The sequence below is a fragment of the Alosa sapidissima genome, chromosome 2 (genome assembly GCF_018492685.1).
Source record: "Alosa sapidissima isolate fAloSap1 chromosome 2, fAloSap1.pri, whole genome shotgun sequence".
Classification (NCBI taxonomy): Eukaryota; Metazoa; Chordata; class Actinopteri; order Clupeiformes; family Clupeidae; genus Alosa; species Alosa sapidissima.
The window spans coordinates 4,530,294-4,553,411 of record NC_055958.1 but is presented as its reverse complement, the minus strand read 5'-3'; the positions used below and the strand labels follow the sequence as shown (position 1 = coordinate 4,553,411).

The following is a 23,118-nucleotide window of genomic DNA, read 5'->3' as shown; positions in this document are numbered from 1 at the left end:
AGTGTGCGTGTGTTTGAGTGCATGTATGTATCCAGGGCCTGGAACTCACCGCATGTTTCTTCCAGCACTCCCTGAGGGTGGGCCGCAGCTTCTTGTGCACCACCACCTCCTGCATGTCCTCCAGCGTGGGGTGCTGGCCTATCTCCTCCTCAAACGGCAGCATGTACTCATCCACTGGGCCTGTTGCGCGCACACACACACACACACACACACACACACACACACACACACACACACACACACTTCAGAGGGCTAGAAGGATGCCAAAGACTAATACTAACATACACAGCCAAATTGGAATGAAATTATCAATACAGAGTTCCCACTGTAAGTCAAATGTAAAATTCCACTTTTCCCTGATCAAAAACCTGAATTTCCATGAACTTCTATATAATGAAGGGTACAATATACAGACTCCACGTAGCGTTCAAGACTCTTTGACTTTTTTAGAGTGGGAGATGACTAAATAGGCATTGAATAAACAAAGTTGGGCTAAACACAACTACTCAAGCAGTAAACCTAATAATCAAAATAATATATAACCTATAAATAATAAAACCTAATATATTTGTATTTTTTATATATATATATATATATATATATATATATATATATATATATATATATATATATATTTTTTTTTTTTTTTTTTTTTTTTTTAAGTACATTATAAACTGCTACAACAAAATTCCCTGATATTCCATGACTTTGCCCCAAAAATGATAATTCCCTGACTTTCCATGTCTGGAATAGACTTTCCAAAATTCCATGATATTCCAGAAATTCCATGACCCGTGGGAACCCGGTCAATAATATCACTGTAATAGCACACAGTAATAGATGTGTCAGCGGGACTGATACCACTAGGAACACAACCTTTGCTAGGAAAATACTAGGTAATTCTGTTTTGAATCCATAGAAATCTTTTCAAGGTTAAGTAATATCTACTCACTCTAATCCTTAGTGCTTTCTTGTTTGTTTATTAGATAGATTATGGGGTTGTCCTGGAGTTAGATTATGGGGTTGTCCATTGTTTGGAGATCAGCATGAACTCTAGGGGGCGCCAAACTCATGTTTTCTGCACTCAATGAAAATAACATCATTCAACAGAACTACCAGTAACGTCACACAATGAGCAAGCACAACGTCAGTGGTTGTGCTCAGAAGCTGCCCTTGGGAACAAAAACAAGTGACCCATCAATGGGAGATCAAAGAAGGTCATCACACATGAGGACCCCCGACACAACAGCCCCCATCCCCTGAAGGTCAGCCATAGAGCAGTTCCTTCAATTCCAGACAGTAATAATCGATGGCAGAGAGACCCAGGGCAAAGTCATGGGTGATGGGCCTGCGGAGACGGCAGGCCCAGTAGCAGGTCGGAGGTCAGTTCAGGGTATTTCACGCCCATGACCCGAGAGAGGTCACGTGTATGACCTCACATTAGTGCGAAAGGGAGCATGTACAAATCGAGCACTTTGTGCCCCAAACAGATGGTTAAGCTTTTATGTAGTGTCCTCTACAGTATACAACATCGGGTCATTCAAGGACCATTTTCCTATAATAAATATCTATTATGACAGCTGCAGTCACACTGCATGTAACTGCAATGTGATGAGTTGATTGTCTACAGTCCATTTGGATTTGGGACCATTAGACTGAATGCCTCCTTGTCAACAGTTTGGAATGGCATTGTGTCTTCAGCTGAGCAAAATGCCACTGCCCTCATCAGTTTGTTCTAGTGTTTACTTTTTTTAAATCAGAGTTTGATTTGCAATGCAAAAAGGACTTTGCTTCATGCTACTTGTTGCTGCTTTCTTCTCAAACAATTGGCTTTCCCCGTAATTTGATCAGAATATTTGTTTGAGGTGGTGGAACACATCTGATGCGTTTCCACCCTTTGTTGATACACTATGTGACAGACTACGCTGATACAGCCTTTTGACAGAGTACGCATCATTGATCTCATCATCACTCGTCTGATCACATCTGTTCTTTCTTATTCAAACCTTCTTCTTTTTTGGGGCTTATTAATTAAAAATAAGAGACAACAGACAATTTGCTTTTGAATATTTGAATACTTATTATACCATGTTGAACTTTAACTCAACTTGCAATATCAACATCATACATCAAGTCTTAGAGAATATCTGCCGTAAAAAAACATAAATAGGATCCATTTCTTTTTCTTAGTGACCCTGATGCTAGTTTAGTGTATATTTGTCACTAGATGTGTGTGTATGTGTGTGATGTATATATGTGTGTGTATGTGTGTGATGTATATGTGTGTGTGTGTTTTCTTACCGTCAGCAGCTGTGCAGCGGGCAGCGAGTTCCCACAGCACCAGGCCCACAGCGTACATGTCTATCCTCAGGAAGGCATCGCGCTGGAAGCTGATGGCGCCCTCCAGTGCCTCTGGAGCCATGTAGCGCCGCGTTCCCACCTTCAGACCAGACAGATCAGAGCTCACATTTAGGATCACAGGTTCTGGCTTCTTAAAAAGCTTCGCTCTCAAACTGGTGCTAGAGAGGTTGATAGTTTTGTAGCACAATCCACCCAATCATCCACAGCACAGATTGATTTTTTTGCAGCATGTGCTACATATATGTAGCACTCACCCCACTTACAGTATTGGCCACTACTGTGTGTAAGAATGAGACAAGCACAACCTCCGCACTTCTCAGGTCTTTCAACCTTAAGCAACTCTCTGGGACAAAGTTCTTTGGAGTTCTCACCTGTCCATGTGTGTCTCCAGCTGACTTGCCGGCCTCAAACTTAAGGGCCAGGCCAAAGTCTGCGATGCAGGCAGTCAGGTTGGATTTGATCAGCACGTTCTTGCTCTTGATGTCTCTGTGTGTGTATTGGGGTGGGGGGACATGAGTAGACTGCAACAGCACAACAAAAGTCCATTTAAGCATGCTAGTTGTCTGCCATTTGAGCCGACCTCTTAAGGCAGAGTGATTTAAGTGCGACCACTGATGAGGCGAATGGCACAAACAGCGCGAGCGCTACTTGAATGCCAGGTCTTGGCACTAAAACCAATTTGTCTGGAAATTGCTCAGAAAATACCCCGCTGCCACACAAAGTGGTCGACCAAGGTGCAGTGCTATAACACTCCATTTCTTTAAGTGTTCTGTGCTGGCTCCTGCGTATTAAAACTAAATCTAATTTCTAATGCTACCATGACATTTACAGAGAGAAGTGATTCAAAAGATCATTTTGGGGCTTACGCAAGAAAAGGTAAGAAGAAAAGGAGGTCTTTAACTGAAGTTTTGTAATATCATACACTTCACCGCAGCAGGTTGTTACTGGATTTTTCCAAATTCAAATAGCTCCCTCACTGCATGCCTAACCTCCATTAATCAGTGGATGAGCAAAAACTTTTTGAAACTAAATGATGACAAAACAGAGGTACTTCTGGTTGGACCAAAACTAAAGCGAGATATTATTCTTAGTAATCTGGGGAACTTGGCACACCAGGTCAAACCAAAAGTAACAAGCCTCGGTGTCATCTTAGATGCAGAGTTAAGTTTTAAGCCCCATATCAGTAAAGTTACTCAGACAGCCTATTTCCACTTGAGAAACATTGCCAAAGTGCGGCCCTTTTTAACTCAACAAGATGCAGAAAAACTAATTCACGCCTTTATCACTAGCAGGTTAGACTACTGCAATGCACTTTTCACTGGTCTTCCCAAAAAACATCTAAAGAAATTGGCACTCATACAGAACTCTGCGGCTAGACTTTTAACTAAGACTAAGAAGAGAGAACACATCACCCCTGTGTTGGCTGAACTGCACTGGCTCCCTATTTCCTATAGAATTGATTTTAAGGTTATGTTAATTACTTACAAAGCTCTGAATGGCATAGCACCTTCATATATCTCTGAGCTTTTAATATCTTATCAACCACAAAGGAAACTTAGATCATCCAATTCTAATCTTTTAATCGTACCCAAAGTGCTCCACAAACAAAGTGGAGAAGCTGCGTTTATCCATTATGCCCCCAAACTATGGAACACCCTGCCTCTGTACATCAAGCAGGCGAGTTCAGTAAATATTTTTAAAAAAGATCTGAAAACATACCTGTACAGGAAAGCTTTTAGTTAACTCATCTTATCCTGTAGACTACATTTTCAGATTATTCTACATCTGCTACTATTGGAGGGCGCAGCCAGCCAAAAGCAGATGGGCTCCCCCTATTAAGTCAGGTTCTGCTCAAGGTTTCTTCCTGGAATATGGGAGTTTTTCCTTGCCACAGTTGCCATATGGCGTGCTTGTGGGGGGTAAGAGGGTTAAGGCTGCCAGTCTTATGACGTCATTTTCTATATTTTTGATATGTTGCTGAGTATATCATAAACAGCAAAGAAAAGTGATTGATAATGACTGACTATTATTGTGTTACATGCTTCAAATGTAAAGCACTTTGAGCTGCATTCTGTGTATGAAAGGTGCTATACAAATAAAGCTTTATTATTATTATTATTATTATTATTATTATAGATGCAATATTGGTAATAGTTAATATTGCTAATAATTCAAATTGTTTTATATGTTCCTCCTCTCTATAAATCCTTTATAATAAACAACATTATGTTTAGTCAACGTCAATATCCATGTCCGACAATGCAGAGGTCACATGTACCCTCCACGCGGCGTGTGCTGTGTGTGGGTGTTGTGGAATGTTGTGTGCTGTGTGGGTGTCGTATGATAGGTGTGTATGTAGGTGAACTTGACAGGCACTGATGATTAGAACATGTGAAGCTCCTCATGGAAACATAGTTCTTTGAATTGAATTACTGAGGGACTGACCGGTGAGCGATGGTAGGCTTGTGCCCGTCTCTCAGGCCTGAAACGTCAGCATGCAGGTAGGCCAGTCCACGGACCATGGTCTGGGCAATTTGGCACAACTCGTTCCAGGACACCACATTGGCCTTCAGATAGTCAGTCAGAGAGCCCTGAGAAACAGGATGGTGAATGCAGGTTAGTACAAGTCGCACTGTAACAAGTCGCCACAGACAAATGTTAACTTTTTTTTCCAGCTAAATGCATATCATTACACAACTGACTGTATAGCTGGGATATCTGTACAGTAACTGTGGTTGGAGGTTAATCTTGATTCACCACTAGGGGGCAGGAAAGAGAACTCTGGCCCAGGTTGTTTGAGGCCTTGTTGTTGCTGTTGTGGGCACTAAGCTTGGGCAAGGTAAAAATCTCTGTTCTCGATGCACACTGAACAGATCCAGTGCAGTGATAATATGACCTAGTTAGGCTAGGTCTGAAGCTAAATCCCAGTTAGAACAGTTGGCAGCAGGGTAGGAATTTCACGGCGGCCACGACGGCCATGGCCGTCGTAGCCCCTTGCGTTGGCCGTGATGCCCCTTTGAAAATCAGAGGTTTACAGGCCACGGTGGCCTTGGTGCCCCCTTCTTTCAATATTCTGCTTTGCGTCCTACTAATAGCGATTTTTATTTAGCCTGTGGCCTGTCAAAATAATCTTAGCATTCAGAGCGCAAATTAATTTAGTCTTTTACGCAGTGGAGAAAGTGACAGTGCAAGAAAGAAAGTGCGTCCAAATTCACCCATTCTTCTCAGTTTAACTACTCGCGAAGTAGCCTACTCATCATCACACAGACATCACAAGTATCACATGAAAGAGCTTTTTCTCAGCTTTTAAACAATGTTAGCCGATAATTGCTGTGTTGAACGGTTCGCGATAAAAGTAAATAATATAATTCAATTTAATCATACATTCTACTGAAGGTTTTGCGTCCATGATCTCCCTACCCATTCATATCGGTGGAATACTTCACGAACCCTTCTTTTAACACATGACAAACCATATATAAGAATAAACAGCAGACCTTACCGAACACAAAGGTGTAAAACAGTCCCCTGTACAGTTAGCTGTTCCGGAGTAATCCAGTTTCGAATTTGCAGTAAATTTCGACATGCATGGATGTCTCCAAATTTGGGCTTTAAGTTTTATAATGTGTTTAAATTGTTCCACATGATTTCATAATGGGCCAAATACAAAATAAATGTTACAAATATCGCCTAGATATTGGTAAATCAGAGGACAGCTGACTAACAGTTTGTGAAAGTAGCCTTAATGATCACAAAATGCTAAGCATGCATCTAGGCTATTTGAGTTTCTTAAAGCTGAGCTGTGCTTAAATTGTTCAATACATGATTTCATAGCAGGCCAAATATAAAATAACTGTTATATGTAGCCTAGATATCTGTAATTATTAGATGATCAGAAGATTTACAGTTCTATGTAATATGTCATTTTTCATGTTTTTGTCATGTTTCATACAGTGATGCAGGTCTACTGCAGTGAATAGGCTAAATACAACTTTGATCATTTTTATATGCTATAGTTAACTTTGGCCTTGGTGCCCTGACATGTGGCCTTTGTGCCCCCCACCAAATATGCCCAACTGAAGGCCAAGTGGCCTTGCCCCCAGAATGGTGAAATTCCAAGCCTGGTTGGCAGTATAAAGAAGCCCTATGCAACAATTTTAGCAAAAATGACCTTAATTATGCAGGTTGAGAGTCGTTCTGATGGTTCTACACTTTCTGGGTCGTTTGGTGGGTGCTTCGTCTCCCTCTATTGCTTCTCTGCGGAAAAAACGAATATGCAACTTTCTGAACCCGGACCGGGTAAATCCGTATGTGACTCAGCGGAAACGGACGCCGACTTGGCTTTGTTGCTGTTGAAATTGTAAGTAGCCGACCCTTGGGTGAACTTCGTTTTTGTAATGTGGTTTGATAGTCTCTTGAACAATTGTGTTTGCTCGACCGTTTTATTGTGAGCCCTGTATGTGTTTAGCTTGGTTTCTTGATGGCTAGCTTGCTAGCTAGTGGGGGTTTAGCGTAGCAGTCACTTGCTACCGAAGCTGCAGGGGGAGCTATGTCGTGAAAATGTGAGCCCAAATCCGGCGAAAACCCAGAAACAGCGAAGGAATAACCAGACCTGCATAGGGCTTCTTTAAGAGAAGCTTTATGAAATGGCCACTGAAATAACAATGCCATGAAAGTCACTGTTGGGCTCATTGTTCTGTACATTTTTTCTTTCGTTTTGTGAGTGACTCCAGTCTAACGCATATTAAATGACCTGTTAAAACATTCCTAAACCCATAAATGTCTGCAGGGGCCGGAAGGGTCAAAGTTCAACAGGAAGTGAAACTGGGAGGGTCATAATTGACCCGCAGACAAATGTTCCACTACAGACAAGCATACAGGCCCAAAACCTGTTAAAGCCACAGGAAAATTACACAGCAGGATTACTCATTCTTGTTTTAACCTACGCTTAAATTGCTTAGGTTCCCCTCCTATAAGTTACTTAGATTTGTGTATTATGCCTTGTGTCACTAGCCTAGAAATCTAGATGCACCCTAGCGGCGGCAAATTAATTTGCTCAGCCTGTACGTCTAGTATCAAACCATAGGAATTTCTATTGGCTTAACACCGTGGATGTTCTCCAATCACAGCGCTCTATTTCGTTAGAGAGTCTTAAGGCGGGCTTAACAGGATAACGACATCCTGCGACGGTGAACCACAAGGAAGGTGGCTATGGCGAACGAAGAGCGGTTGTTTGAATCGGCGTTGGCGTCAACTTTGGAGGAGTTGGACTTGTGCTTTTCTTTGAAAGTAGAGCAACACAATGCACTTAAGTCATTCCTTTCGACGAAGGATGTATTTGCCGTTTTGCCGACCGGATACGGATATGGTCGTAGCGCTGGCCTATTGCATGCCTAGGCAGTTTGAAAGACAATTCTCTGCCCGCCCCTTGGATTAAGCAGGTGAATGATTCGATTCCAGACTATACATTTCAATGATATAGGATGGCCCGCCAGGCTATTGTGTCACTTGATAATGGCCGTAATTGCATTCTCCACGGGCCTTATGACTTCCATCGGTCAGGTGATACGAGTTGGGCCGATCGCAGAGTGACCAGGAAGCCTCCCAGTGCAGCCTTGTGAAACAACGGCCTGATTCAATTAGGCTGAAATGAGCCTCACTCAAAGTAATTGAATGAGTAAAACCAACAGGGCAAGATGGGAGTCGAGCCACAGGGAAGGTCAAAAGGCTTTGCTTATCGCCCCTCCACAGCTTTAAGACAAGGAAAGGGAGAGGGAGAAGTCATGGAGAAGAGGAGGGGGTGCTTTTAGGGGAGGAAAGAGAAAGAGAACCTCACCTTCTCGTGGTAGGCGGTGATCAGCCACAGCTCGATGTCCAGGTTGCTTCCTCTCTTCTCAGCCCCGATGAAGTGCAGCAGGTTCTCATGCCTCATGCCAGGCATGGTGTAGATCTCAAACTCATTCTGCCACGACTGCTTGTCCTGGAGGTTGAAAAATACGGAACACGGAACAGAACACGGAAATTACCACATGTAACGCCAAGCCAAGACAACGTAGACACACACCATCTTTTAAATTTAGTATATGAAATTAATATGAATAGAAAGTCATGATTATTACTAGGCTACCGCACAATGAATGCTCCAAGCTTGTTATCTAACACAGGGCAAAATAGGTTAACATTCACCAAGATGTGAAAATATTACAGTAGATTATGGCCAAGGTGCATAAGAACACAAATGTAAGCTCATTTAGAATTTGTGCCAATTCATATGGAGGCTGCAAAGAGGCTGAGTAATTAGCCCAGTAATTGTGCTGGCGGATTAGCCTGGCAGGCTTAGCTGCGCAGCTTTGGAGCCTGTGACCTGCGAGGAGTGAGGATGGGCCTCCCCTACCTGAATGGGAAAGATCTTGACGGCGACGTAATCGCTGAGCAGCTGGGCCTTCCACACACAGCCGAAGCGCCCCCTGGCTTTGATTTCGATCAACTGCAGTGGCTTCTGCCCCAGGATGGGGGAGGGGGGCATGGGTCCCGGATCCTGGATGAGCGAGAGAGAGAGATGGAGAAGAAGGAGAGAGGAAGAGAGAAATGAAGGAGTGGTACTCAGTGATGCTGGGTCTGTAGCCATCTCCATGCACAACCTGCACTGAGAGAGATATGGCTGAAGCTGCCATCACTGGTGCAGTGTGGTGGTGGTGAGGGCCTTCCTTTAAACCGAGAGACAAGAGAGAGAGAAAAGCAGAGATGTGGAGCTGCGACAGAGGGGGCGGGGTATTTTCACTTGTGCTGAGCTTCATAAAGCTCTGACAGAAGGGGCTTATGGGAGTTGAAGTCCTGAGCTTGTTAAATATAATCCATAACTACTGCCTGTGGACTACTGGGTGGATAGAGGCTGACCTAGTTTACAGGCATGAGCTGGCTGGCTGCGAGAGGGAGGCACGGGGGGAGGGGGGGTGGGGGGTTGAAAGGGGGCTTTTACAGCACTGGGATCACTGAGGGAAGAGTGCAACAATAGCGTGCTGCTGACCACGGTACGTTGCGCTGGCACTGAACACAAGGATGACCTTTACGAGCGTACGCCTTGTTAGGGCGGCCATTGTGCCTCGGAGTCCCTGCTCGCTGGCCGCAGCGTGTGAATGCGACCCGAACACACCTACTCTGACCTTTCCCTAGCTATTCCTTTCCCGTCAGCAAAATAACTATGGGAGGTGCTTCCTAAGCCCACTGGGGCCGTTTCGCTCCCTTATCAAACCAAAGCAAAATCCCTGCTTTAGAGCTCTGCATCAAGCGGGACTCACAGTTCTGGCAGGCTTCAGATATCACTCCGTGTACCATATACACAGATTTTTAAAAAGGATGGGTCAGTATATATCATGGACTCTATTAGGTAGGAGGACTTCCAGTAGTGAGGATGGAGAGGGGCTATTTGAGCACGTTCATTAGGCAAGCGTGCTACCATGGACGTGGTCGTTAATGGCTACCACCCAAGACCAAGCTCTGCTTGTATGTGTGTGTGTGTGTGTGTGTGTGTGTGTGTGTGTGTGTGTGTAAATGTTTGAGTGACGGCTCGAAAGGAATGAGCAAGAAATACAGAGAAAAAAGGAGTGAGAGAACAACAGCGAGAGAGTAAAACGAGGAGAGGGAAAGAGAGGTAGAGGGAGAGAGAAACAGAGAGAGAGAGAGAAAGAGTGAGAGAAAGGAGAGGTACAGAAGTGCATGAGGGCAAAACATCCATCATGCTATGGTGGAACGCCCACCTAGGAGAGCACAATGGGGGAATATTTGTGAAATTGCACCATGCAGTTGCACAGCAGCTACCCTCAGGACTGTATCATGGGAGGAGAGGGAGCGCGAGAGAGTGAGAAAAAAGAGGGTGAAAGAGTGAGAGCGCAAGAGAGAGAGGTTGGCTGCAGAGCCTGAGGGAGAGGCACAGAAATACCAACCCACACCCACTATCCATCGTTCTTGCTATCACACACACACACACACACACACACACACACACACACTTACTCACTCAATCACACACACACTCGCTTGTCCACTCACTCTCTCACTCAATCTCACAGACACACATATACACACATAACCATCACTATTCTGGGCTATGTTTGGGTTTCCATTTGCCTGAGTAGCAGTCATTAGGTAGTTGTAAAATTTGACAACAATAGTTTTTTTTGGGGAAGCCATCCTGCTGATGGATGGAGTCAGGTTTATGAGGTGTTTTGCTTTTGGTGTAAATGGGGGATACTAAACCTACTAACAGGTAACTTAACAGGGTTTTACTTCTGCTTCAGGGCCAGAGTCAGAGTCGGTAGAGCAATATGGTCTGAAAAACTGATGTGCACACAGATAATTCTTTCAGGGAATGTGTGTGTGTATGTGTGTGTGTGTGTGTGTGTGTGTGTGTGTGTGTGTGTGTGTGTGTGTGTGTGTGTGTGTGAGTGAGTGAGAGAGAGGAAGAAGGGGTTATATGATTGTACTGCATGTGTATGACACCAAGCTGGTGCTATTACCAACTGCATTCTAACTTATAGATTCTGCTCAGCGCTTAACAGTGTGACTATTTCACTCGCATATTTCAGTAAGAATGTCTGTGTGATGCTGACACAATATTTAGGTATATTGACACATGTGACTAACAAAATTAATATTGGCCTTATTTAACCCTAAATGACTGAGGGAATTTCAGTGGTTTGAATAGGGAGAATCTAGTAGTATGAATCTCTACTTGTGTATATCGTATGTAGGTCATTTACAGACTCTTCACTATTTATCTCTGGAACTTTATCATAAAGCATTATCATACTGCAGGAATGCGTTTATTGGGATGCATCCTGTCACAATCCAACAATTTGTGCATCATACAAGCTGCTTTTAGAAAGCGAGTGGACCTGACAACACAAAACACTGTTCATCACTTGATGTGCTGGAAATTAACGATATAACAAAAAAAAAAAAAAAAAAAAAAAACCCTGGCCAAGCCAATGTGCTGTCTGCAACATGTGAAACTGTATTTAAATTACGATACAATTTGGTGGATTGATACGTTTGAAACACCTTCACCACTGGAAATGTGTAGGGGTATGGAAGGAAGAGCTCATTACATTTTGGAGCAGATCTGACTTATGGGCAGATCCATGAATTTTCACTTTTTAAATGTTGTGAGATGAGGCATTTGGCTTTGCCAGAATTCTTCACTCTCCGATTCCTTAAAAACTGACCTGCACCTGAATTTTATGCCATTTACTGTTTGAAAAAAAGTAAAACGCCAAACGCTGCTGCTGCCAGTACATTCAAACATGCTCTCGCAATCGTTTGTGCCAAAGTGCATCTCCATTTTATCAACTCTCTCTCTTTCACTCTGCCCACTAAACATTCCATGACAAATATAAATTAAACCAGTCAATCAGGTTAAGCGGACTTACAAATCTCTCTCTCTCACACACACACACACACAAACAGACAGATCAGTTCGCTGTGGAATGTAGTCCTAAATTTGACATCATCATTCAGAAGGTGACATTGTTGCCCAAAAGCAGTGCTAACACATCTTATACTGCAGGACCGCAGCAATCATTCCACTTGTAATGTTCTTCACATTCAGTAAGGGTGAGGCAGCCATCTTTGCATTGCATTCACCACATGCTCAGGGACGTGCACTGAATCCTTCCCTCACGAGAACATGCACTTCAATCCTGGCCTCTGGGCCTAACCACCCCAATAAGAACAAAGGATCTTACATTTATCCGTGCAAATAATAATAAAAAAACATCCTCTGTATCCAAACCATCACAAAAAGTGAGAAATCAATGTGTGGGGTGATGGCTTCTTTTTTAAATTACTTTGCCTCTGGCTTTAAAGGCTTGTGATGAGAAAAAAGAAATAAGGGTGACGAAAGAAAATGAAAGACTTAGCAAAGAAGAAAAAAATGTCTGTGCATAAATAACTGATGGGTACAAGCAGTCTTACCTCTATCATGATATGAAAGGCGTGCTAATCCAGGAGAGAAAGGCAGAAACAAAGACATTACTGTTTTTCATTCGAGGTGGATAATCAAAAGGTGTCACTGGGACAGCAGGTGTGTGTGTGTGTGTGTGTGTGTGTGCTTCCTGATCATTTCTCACGGCTGTTGGGAGCCCAGCGTCAACCGTTCACACTGTGCCACTGTGCCTCTTGTAGGTTCAGCGAGTGTGCTAACCAGAGCCCTTGGTGATGGCCTTTATGACATCAAGCATTTCCCTTCTACCCGTGACGCTTAATGCTTACACAGACTTTTACCATCCTATAGCTAAGCTGAGAAAGTCTCTTGTGTATGTGGCTGTATATAGACAATTGCAGAATCTATATCATTTGTGCACAGTAGAGGACATTTTATCTACAAAGGTTCATGATTGAACCATCCCCTTGAAAACATGACTAGTCCTGTCCTCCACAGTCCATTACACTGTAGGACAGTCACAGTATAGACATCCAAGGCAACCAAGTCTAGGGAAGAGGTGGTCTACAAAGGAGGAGGTGGGGGATTTCAAGCCTTGCAGATACAGTGACCATCAAAATTGCAGACTGTGCAATTTGCAAAAATAAGCAATGAGAGAAACTCTGCGTTCTTTCTACCAGCGCTGACCTTGAGACCTTAAAGAGCCTGGGTTACATTAGGCGCACTCAGTGGTTCGCGCAGCTCTGAGGAGCTGCCTGACCAGGCTTTTTCACTTAAAGGGTTTTAAAAGGGCAAAGAGTTGAAAACAAATGGCCAAGTCCTCAGTGCGGAGTGAAACATTAAATAGGGTTAAAAGGTTGGGCTGGGCTAGGCACTTGTTTCTCTTCTCTCCTCTCTTCATAATGTAAAGGTCTCTACTATGCCTCTCCACACAAAGATCCCACAAAATAATCTGCTTTTTACTAACGTTAACACGTCTCACTCCCACTCTCTGGTTCTTAGTCATCCTAACACTCAGAGGTTATTTATGAATATACAGCGGTAAGTTGGCACTGGGACACAATATAAATGCACTGGGGCATTTTACTTACATTTCATTGCTCTAGTACATGCTATACTACTATTTATAGTGCATTTAGCCAAGTAGCAATTTGCTATCAAACTGTACAGTGGCAAAGTGGTGTTCTGTGACCATGCCTATCTCACTCATGATAGCAGAGCCCCTTTATGTCTTCAATAGGTTATTTTTTGAATATACAGCACGATAGAAATGCACTAGGGTATTTTACTAACATCGCATTGCTCCATTTTACATGTTATATTACAGTTGATCTATTTTAATTTGCCATCATACTATACAGTGGCAAAGCTGTGTTCTGTGGCTATGCCTCTCTATGATGCCTTTAATGAGTGTAGGGACACATCCCTCCAGAGAAAGACAGTGTGAAATGTGAGTTCAAGCAGCACAGCAGACCCCTAGGTCTCCTTGCCGCAATAATGCCACCACAACCACAACACAATGATAGACACTTAAATATGGGGAAAAAGAAGACGACAAGAAGAATGATAGACACTTAATGGGGTAGGTGAGGTAATGTGGGGTAGGTGGGGTAATGTGGGGTAGGTGAGGTCATGTGGGGTAGGTGAGGTAAAGTGGGGTAGGTGGGGTAATGTGGGGTAGGTGAGGTCATGTGGGGTAGGTGAGGTCATGTGGGGTAGGTGAGGTCATGTGGGGTAGGTGGGGTAATGTGGGGTAGGTGGGGTAGGTGAGGTAATGTGGGGTAGGTGGGGTAGGTGAGGTCATGTGGGGTAGGTGAGGTCGTGTGGGGTAGGTGAGGTCGTGTGGGGTAGGTGGGGTAGGTGAGGTCATGTGGGGTAGGTGAGGTCGTGTGGGGTAGGTGAGGTCGTGTGGGGTAGGTGGGGTAGGTGAGGTCATGTGGGGTAGGTGAGGTCATGTGGGGTAGGTGGGGTAAGGTGGGGTAATGTGGGGTAGGTGGGGTAGGTGAGGTCATGTGGGGTAGGTGAGGTCGTGTGGGGTAGGTGAGGTAATGTGGGGTAGGTGGGGTAGGTGAGGTCATGTGGGGTAGGTGGGGTAGGTGAGGTCATGTGGGGTAGGTGAGGTCGTGTGGGGTAGGTGAGGTAATGTGGGGTAGGTGGGGTAGGTGAGGTAATGTGGGGTAGGTGAGGTAATGCTGAAGCCCATTTGTTTCTCACAAAGAGAAACTTGTGTTGTCTTCTTGTGTTAACAGTGATAAAGCAAGTCAAGGACCCTGCCAGACAGCTGACAGTCATTTAAAATAGGGGTGCTAAACCAAGCCCCACTTCACTCTTGGTGATTTACAGTTGTATTATCTAGCCCTGTACTTATTTTGATTAATTGTTGCACTCACAGAGCAAATAGGCAAGGTGTCTGAAAAAGAGCATTTCCCCATTTTACTACTACTGCAGTCTATATCCCACACTGACTCAGATAGACAGCTAAAGAAACATTATGCCACATCGCGAACATGTTGGTTTCACTGGCCCAGTCCAGTCGTTTCACATCACTATTTGAAGTGGAAAAACGTTTCAGCCAGGGGCACGAGAAGGACGCAAATGGCCAACGTGAGGTCACTTGCTTGCTTCCTGCTAAACCCTCTGATGAAGGCTTTCCTGTGATGCCCATCGCTGAGTCGAGAGGTGGAGGAGCTAAGCTTCGAGAGCCTCTTTGGAAGCACGGCTCATCGTGGGGTCGCCCTAACCTCCAACCTCCGGGGGCTGTAGAGCGGTAGATGGGGGGGGGGGATAAATCTGTAGCAACTCGAGATGCCTGCATTGCCATGACAAATCCCTTGGAAAACCGGGCATGTGCAGAACCCCCACTCATAATCACGCCAGCAATAAATAGCAGAGAGGAGAGGCCAGGAGGCACAGGAAGGCGAAGGGCAGGGCACACTGCACCGCTCCGTGTCCTCTGCGTTCACGGGAGAGTGCGGCGCACAGCTGATGCTAAAAACACCACCATTCACAGGAAGAAGCATTTAAGAAAGCAAGAACACAAAAATAAAACATGAGAACGAGCTCACAAGAGAAACACACACATTAGGACACACGTTGAGCACGGGCCGAGGATGGAGACAGTGAGGCAAGAGCTCTCATCCATTCATCCATATGTGCAGGAGCAGTGCTGCACTGCTAACACAGGTATAACAGAAAGAGGAAGCTCAGAAAGAGCATCCCTACTGGCCTGTTCTGTGTGGACTCAGTGCTTATGCAACTGATGGACATGTGTGTGCGCTACAGCGGGAGAAGAGTGTGACACTGGGCACATTAGATCAACAAATTACTGTCGCTCATGTCAATAGGAGCTGCCACTCACAGGGGGCAGCTGTCTCTAAGACATGCAATGGCGCGCGCGCACACACACACACACGCGCACACACACACACACACACACACACACACACACACACAAGTTGTACACCCAGAGCTACATATTAGAGGAGAGCATTACATGGACAACCTGGGTGCATTTTTGGCACCTGTCAGGGTTAAGAATGTAGCCTTTGAGGGCTAGAACTCTTATCTTAAATCAGGTCATGAAAGACTGGAGTCCATTATAACAAACACCACTCGGAAAGTCAATACAGTGTCATCATCATAGACTTTTGTCCATTTCAAATAGGAAGTAGTGAGCCCCAGAAGAGTGGCCCAGGTGTAAAGGTGCGCGGTCTCTTACCTGAGTAGGAACCAGCGCTGGTGGGTAAGCCAGCTTGTGATGCCGGTACATCCAGAAGGAGAACAGGATGATGGCAGCAATGCCCATTATGGGCACCAGGGAGTAGAGCAGCGTGCTGAAGAGTGGAGGCTTTGGAGAGAAGGGGTTGAACGTGGCTGTTGGAAGAAAGAAGAGATGAAGAGAGGAAAAAGGGAGGGGGTAATGGAGGTGGAGAAAAGAAAGGTGGAGAGGAATGTCAAAACAGGTCATTTCAGGCCAGATCTTGATAAAAATTGAAAAAAAAAAAAAAAAATATGAAAAGGTGCACAGTACAAACACAAGGCAGAGCCTGATACCAGACACTGATTTTTATCATTGACACTCTCCTGCAAGGAGAGCCCAAAAGCTACTGCTATGCATTGGAATAACAAAAAAAAAAAAACAAGGATTGCAAATTGTTGTGTGGTTGTTGTTTTTCAAATATGAAACTGAGCCTGGGCATACCATAGCAAACATGGAGTAACTTGATTTTGAAAGTTTTCTTTTTTTCTAAATGGCGAATGTGAGCTCACACTTTTCAGACATGTTGATTCCATTGCCAAGTTTAAAAAAAGAGAGAGAGAGCATATATTTTGAAAACAAAATCCACTGTTTGCCTGAGCCAGCTTAAATTTGAGAGAGCTTGTTATTTTGATTACATGGGGAGGGGGGTATTTGTGCCCCAGCGTGAGGTGCCAGAGGAACAGAGGAGGCTCCCGCACGCACACACAATCCAGCACTGTTCCCCCAGCCCAGCAAATCCATTCAGCTAAAGCTGTTTGCAAGAGGAGACAGCGTCCTGTTCAATGAGTTTGAGGCCCCATCTCTCTCTCACTCTTTCGCTCTCTCTCTCTCTCTCTCTCTCTCTCTTCATCTTTATCCCGCTTCCCTCACTCTCGTCCTCCATCTTGTTCCCCCAACTCATGTCTTTCATTTTACCTCTCTATCTGCTCCCCCACTCCCCCATTTCATGCCATATGTTTATCTTTAGTTATATTATTATTATTATTATTATTATTATTATTATTATTGTCATTTCATGTTATATGTGTCGGTCTCTGTCAACCCCCCCCCCCCCCACCTCTTCTCTTTGCATCCTACAAACCCCCCCCCCTCGTTGCACGTTGTGAGCGGGCACTCCGTCGTGAGCGGGCACTCCGTGCCAGAGATGAGATTGGACTGTTCCCACGTGGCCTCGGCACTCTAATCTCGCCGGCGCTCGTGCCACCACGCCGTACTTCCCCCACTCCTCTCTCTCTCCTCTCTCCTCCCTCTCTCCCTCCCTCCCTCTCTCCCTCCCTCCCTCTCCCTATGCTAGGATGTGCGCTGCTCGCCTCATCTGACCCTGGGTACTGTAGTACATGGCGTGGTTAAGGTTGATTTCTGTTTCCTTTTCGACATCCCCCATCTTTAAAGCCCTGGTCATAATGCAACTGCAACCTCTCCCTTTCTCCTTCTCTCTCTTTCTCTCTCTCTCTTGTTTCTCTCTTGCCAGCGTTCCATTTAAGCTGGATGTGGGTTAAGGACCCCGGATTAGCCCATGTGAGCTGAAAAATACAACCATCCAACCCCTCCTCCATCTCTCCCTCTCCCCTTGCACTCAACCAAAACCTCTCTGCCCCTCCCCCACGCTCTCTCTCTCCAGGGCATTAGGATTGCCACACTGTACACACGCACGCACGCACGCACGCACGCACGCACGCGCGCACGCACGCACGCACGCACACACACACACACACACCGCACTCAAGCATGAAACTTCCACGGTCACAAGGTCATGTAGGCTCCTCCCCCCGCTCTCTCACTCACTCACACACACACACACACACACACACACACGTGTGTGTACACTCACACACACGGTTTGTTGCTAGGTAAAAAAGAAGAGGGTTGTGTGAGGGCTGTGTCTCACAGCTCTTTGGGGGTGGGGGTGACGCTTTTACATTGAGGGCATTCCGAACGCAGTGACTCAACGCTGGAAATAGGGCTTCCATTGCATAAGTCAGACCCCCCACCACCGACGACAAAATCCTCAACCCCCTGCCTCTCAGGCTTGCAGAAATGAAAACATTTGCCCGTGGTTGGCACTTTCAATGATGAAAAGAATTGGTGTGTGCAGTCCTCATCTACCCCCTTTTTCTGGGAGGTTGGTAGTAAGAGGGAGATCTAAAAATAACCAAAAACTACACACAACAAAACGGGGGTAAAAAAAAAAAAATCTAGGATGAAAAAAAGAATCACTTCATTCCCCTGTCCACTAGCCTCTAAAGAGGACGCGCATATTGCTATGGACGACTGACCAATGTCAACACGAGTCAAAACTCACGAACACCTCCTCCAGCCCTCATTTCACTAAGAGGATGTTTAACAGTGTGGCTGGTTAGCTCAGCAGAGATAAAGCTGCAGATCCGCTCTGGTAATCTGAAAGACACGGCAGTCTCTGCTGCTCTGGGCACAAGGCATGCCATGGGGGCACGCGAGCCTAGCGTGGCAAAGGAGCATGGCAGCCCACACTGGCCCCAGTCGCTATCACTCACCAGCTATCGCCCGATACCGTGCTGTCAGCTAACGCATTGTTACACTCCATTCCTGGCCAAGTGTATAAGAAGACTGTGGGGAAAATGCCGTTGTGTTATCTGAGCATAATAAATGTGTCCTCTGGTGTTTTCAGATGGAGGAGTTAGAGGTGGTGGTGGTGGGGTGTGATCCCAGCAGGCAGCTTCCATGACCACAATTTGGTTGAGCAGCATTGCACAACCACCTAGATGGAAAGGGAAACAACATGGTTGATGGTTGATGCCACCACCACAATAACCGCAGTCACACTTCCCTTCAAAAGCCAAGCAAAACCATGGCAGCTTTGCTCACCCCTCGCCATCTCCCTCTCCTCTAGCCAATGCCGCTAGCGCTGCTGCAGCTGCTGTTGTGTTGGGGCTTCTACAGTGGATTTGTGCGCAGCGATGATATCTTCCCCCCGAGGGTAAGCTCAGAGAAAAGGCTTGCATAGTGCCAGGCGCGCTGAGGTGCAGCGACATCGGCATGCACAGAGGGGAGTGGCACGGGCTCGGCAAAGAGAGCGCTGAGTGACAGCAGTCGGCCATCCATCATCCCCACTTAAAAGGGTGCTTACTGTCAGCCAGGAGAAGAGTGAAGTGACACAGTATAGTGTGTAGAAAGCATTCCAATCCGCTGACATCATTGTTCCGGATTTAACACCAAAACAACAGGATGGCTTCTTATTTTCATTCGGCTTCACGCACAACTTATCGTATTCACACACAAGCATAAAAAAATGTCATGGAATGGGAAAACATCAAATAGTGCGTCCTCAAGGCCCAATGACAACGCCTTCCATCTGTAGTTCCCTCATAGTGCACTATTAAGCAGTCAAACATACCTACAACCATACAGCATTATTAAGCAGTCAAGCATACCTACAACCATACAGCACTATTAAGCAGTCAAGCATACCTACAACCATACAGCACTATTAAGAAGTCAAGCATACCTACAACCATACAGCACTATTAAGAAGTCAAGCATACCTACAACCATACAGCATTATTAAGCAGTCAAGCATACCTACAACCATACAGCACTATTAAGCAGTCAAGCATACCTACAACCATACAGCACTATTAAGCAGTCAAGCATACCTACAACCATACAGCATTATTATGCAATTAACTCCTTGGGCTAGAAAGAGAGTGAGCATCCTGGTAGAAAGGGCAAAAAAATAAATTCTCTTTGAAAGTGAGAAATGGGCTTATGCATGGCTAGTAAACCAGCACAGATGCAGAGAAATGGCTGTGTCAAAGAGTATACAGTATGAAAAGCACAAAAATGTCTACTACAAGAAGCACGCTCATCATTCTGCTGTATTCAGCTTCGTATTTCTTGATGTTACAATTCTTGAAATGGAAGGGTTGCTACCTGATCAGCAGCTTGCCTATTTCTGTGCTCAGACTGACACCTACAAACCCCAATCCTGAACTAAAGGCTAGCCCTGACCTAAAGTGGTTTTGAACGATGCTAGCCTTTCTGGCTATCGTCTATCAGACTTAACCACCTAGGAGCCCACCTGCTCCATTCATTGTGCATTTTGTCCATCTCTAAGCACTCAATGATTCATGCATGTCAAAGTGTTGACACTTTTGTGGTAAGTTTTAGAGTCCAGGATGATCTCAGAGACTTTCTCTTTTTCGGTAAACGGATTGAAACTGTGAAAAAGTGGCGGGAAAGTACACAAATTGTGTGTGCACTGTGCATGCGTATGAGCACGTAAAACAAATTGGAGAGGATGTGAGAAAAAAAGACGTTGTTTCTTACGTGGAACCGTATCAGGGTTATAGTAGACCTTTTCATTGCACAGGTTCCCCTCACAGCAGCAGAAGAAGATGTCCTTCACCTCTCGCCTCTCCACACACTCCGTGCTGCGGAAAAAAAGCAACATGGAACATAAGGAAGGGACTAAGGGGGGGGGGGGGGGCATCAAGGCTGTAAAGCCTTCAGACATGCAAAGCCTGCATACATACACATATACATAACACATAAACCATACACTCTCACTGCCATACATACACATATACATAACACATAAACCATACACATATACATAACACATAAACCATACACTCTCACTGCCATGTATGTTCCCTCTGGATAAAGGCATCTGCTGAAAAACGTCATTGTACGTCTGTTCATCCACACAGCCTGTTTAACTCACACATCTGCTCCCTGCAGGCCCTTTATTGTGGCTGTTTGGGCTCCTTGTCAGAACATGACGCCTGCTATCAAGCTGCCATCTTGCAGTTTGCAGAGCTGTCTACAAGACTTTGGCATTTTCATAAAAGAGCCATAAAGCATTCAAATAAAGAAGAAATAAAAGAAATAAAGGGAGGGGGTGGGGGGATGAGAGATATGACGTTTTCTGTCCAAAGAGATGACACATGACTCTATTAATACACTCAGACACAGATAAACACACAGACACACACAGGAGTGCAAACATTATGAGCATGTGTGTACTTTGAGGAAGTGAGAAGAAAGGTGAGCTGCTGTGTCGTGTGCTTGAAAACCCACATGCTGCTCGCCAAGCTACCTGGAGCCACGACAAGGCAGCGCGTCGGCCATGTTCCAAAAAAACCAATCGATCCGGTTACGACAGGCGGCAGGTAAACGGGTTCAACGGCGTGCTGGTACAAGTGCTCAGAGCTACAGCGTGTTGTTGCTCTTTGAGCAACGGGCGCCTTGCACGCCATGTGTACTCAGAGAGAACAAGGCTCTTGTCCCTGTGAGCCAGAACTGCCTCTCTGACAGTGTGATGGGCAACGCAGATGAGTTGATAAACAGAGATGGATCACTAGCCTATAGCAGGGGTCAACGCAAAGAGCAACATGCTCCCATGTATAAAAATGTACAAAAAAAAAAACTGCTAAACTGCAATGTGTAACACAAAAGTATGCTGACTTTCATACCAAGGACAGAGCAAAACAGCTGAAAGGTTATAGGCCACTCAGTCTTTTTCTATGAACTGTGGTCATTACTTATTCAACAATGCACTGCAAATATGCAAACATACTTAGCAAGTTTTTAGGGCTCTTCAACAGCAAAGGTTACAGCATGACATCTAATTTTTGCTCTGCCCCACTTTTATAGATGTAATGGAGTTACATCTATAAAAGTTATGTACAAATCACACAAACTCCCCTTTGTAAATGTATACCATACCAAACAGGCTGCACTCATTGACACAAACAGGGTGTGTGTTTGTTTACTCACATACTTTCTTAAATCAAACAGGCAACGTGATTCAGCAGGACTGCCAGGGAAGGTGACGATGCGTGTACACAAGCACAGATCTCACATATAATGGACCCTTTCATAGATAATAACCTTTTGAGGAAAAGGTTACCCAGTGTTTAGCTTCAGTATGGGAAACAGCTTAAAGAATAAATACACACACAAGTGAACATATAAACTGAGCCAACCTCATCATGTGGTTTATTACAGTACATGGGCACTTATCTGCCTATAGCCTCTAGGATTCACATCAGTGTGTGTGCGAGGTGATGTATTTGTGTGCAGTGCAAACACTGGTGAATATATCTCCTCTGAATTTCACTATGGCAACCCACTGTACAGCAGACCACTTAGTAGCCTATGGCTTAATCATTACATCATGTAACACAACATGAGGTCTTTTATTACCGGTGTTAATAACAGATTATCATAGTCTTGTCATAGCTTTTCAGTATATTTTCAGCAATGCCTTTCTGTTTTCCCATTTTATTTCCTCCTGCCTTCAAAAGGTGCAAAAACGCCCACGTTCTTGCTATAGCTTTCAGAGATGGAGACTATAATGTACTGAGGATTACCTGTCGTAGCAGCTAATGTCATCCAGCCAGCAGCCTTGTTTGTAGAGCTCCACTGTGCCCGAGATGTTCTTCCAGGTAGCGTAGCAGTGCACCCGCTTGTCCTTCTCCCCCACACACTGCTTCACCACCGTCCTGTTACTGCGGCTCTCGGCATTGGGATGGTAGCTGTAATGCATACATTCCTGCGTCTCCGAACGTCCAAGGATGGCACCTAGAGTTGAAAGGGGCATAATGGGAAGGGAGAGGGACTCCATGAGTCATCTTTATACAGAAGGAAATGAAGGACATTGGATGCCTGTGGCGTGCAAAGCCTTCACGGAACAGACCAGCAAGGACTTCGAGGCGAGCGAATATTTTACATGAAAGCCATTGGATGTAAAGATCGTATTTAACAAGTAACACACCACAGGCCTCTGACTCTGATATCACACACACGACACCTGCTAGCGTGTTTTGAGTAATCTGCTACCGTTCTCACATCTCTGGCCCCAATATTAGATTCCGTCACGCTACAGGGCTCCGTGTCAAAACCCTCTGCCAGCTGGTGATGTGACCACTGGCTAAGCTCATGTTACTTTACATTAGCATAAAACCAAGCAGTGCTTGTGGGGAGCGAGACCTCTCCCTGTGGACTCAGCACGGGCCTCCTTCTGCGGGATAGAAATTCAATCTCTTGATTAGCCAAATCAAATCTGGTGGCATCA

General features: G+C 45.0%; 1 protein-coding gene across 2 annotated transcripts in view; it reads right to left on the bottom strand.

The window, feature by feature from the left end:
* The window catches only part of acvr2aa (activin A receptor type 2Aa), a 37,918-nt gene that overhangs the window by 4,097 nt on the left and 10,703 nt on the right, over positions 1 to 23,118 (bottom strand). The window contains exons 2-11 of one of the 2 annotated variants that reach the window (XM_042073835.1): positions 22,415 to 22,625; positions 20,367 to 20,470; positions 16,020 to 16,174; positions 12,334 to 12,357; positions 8,756 to 8,899; positions 8,198 to 8,341; positions 4,807 to 4,952; positions 2,733 to 2,847; positions 2,302 to 2,440; positions 50 to 180 (exon numbers count right to left, since the gene is read on the bottom strand). In XM_042073835.1, coding sequence (XP_041929769.1) covers positions 50 to 180; positions 2,302 to 2,440; positions 2,733 to 2,847; positions 4,807 to 4,952; positions 8,198 to 8,341; positions 8,756 to 8,899; positions 12,334 to 12,357; positions 16,020 to 16,174; positions 20,367 to 20,470; positions 22,415 to 22,625 — 1,313 coding nt within the window. The remainder of the gene's footprint in view (positions 1 to 49; positions 181 to 2,301; positions 2,441 to 2,732; positions 2,848 to 4,806; positions 4,953 to 8,197; positions 8,342 to 8,755; positions 8,900 to 12,333; positions 12,358 to 16,019; positions 16,175 to 20,366; positions 20,471 to 22,414; positions 22,626 to 23,118) is intronic. The other variant, XM_042073844.1, reaches the window with a different exon arrangement.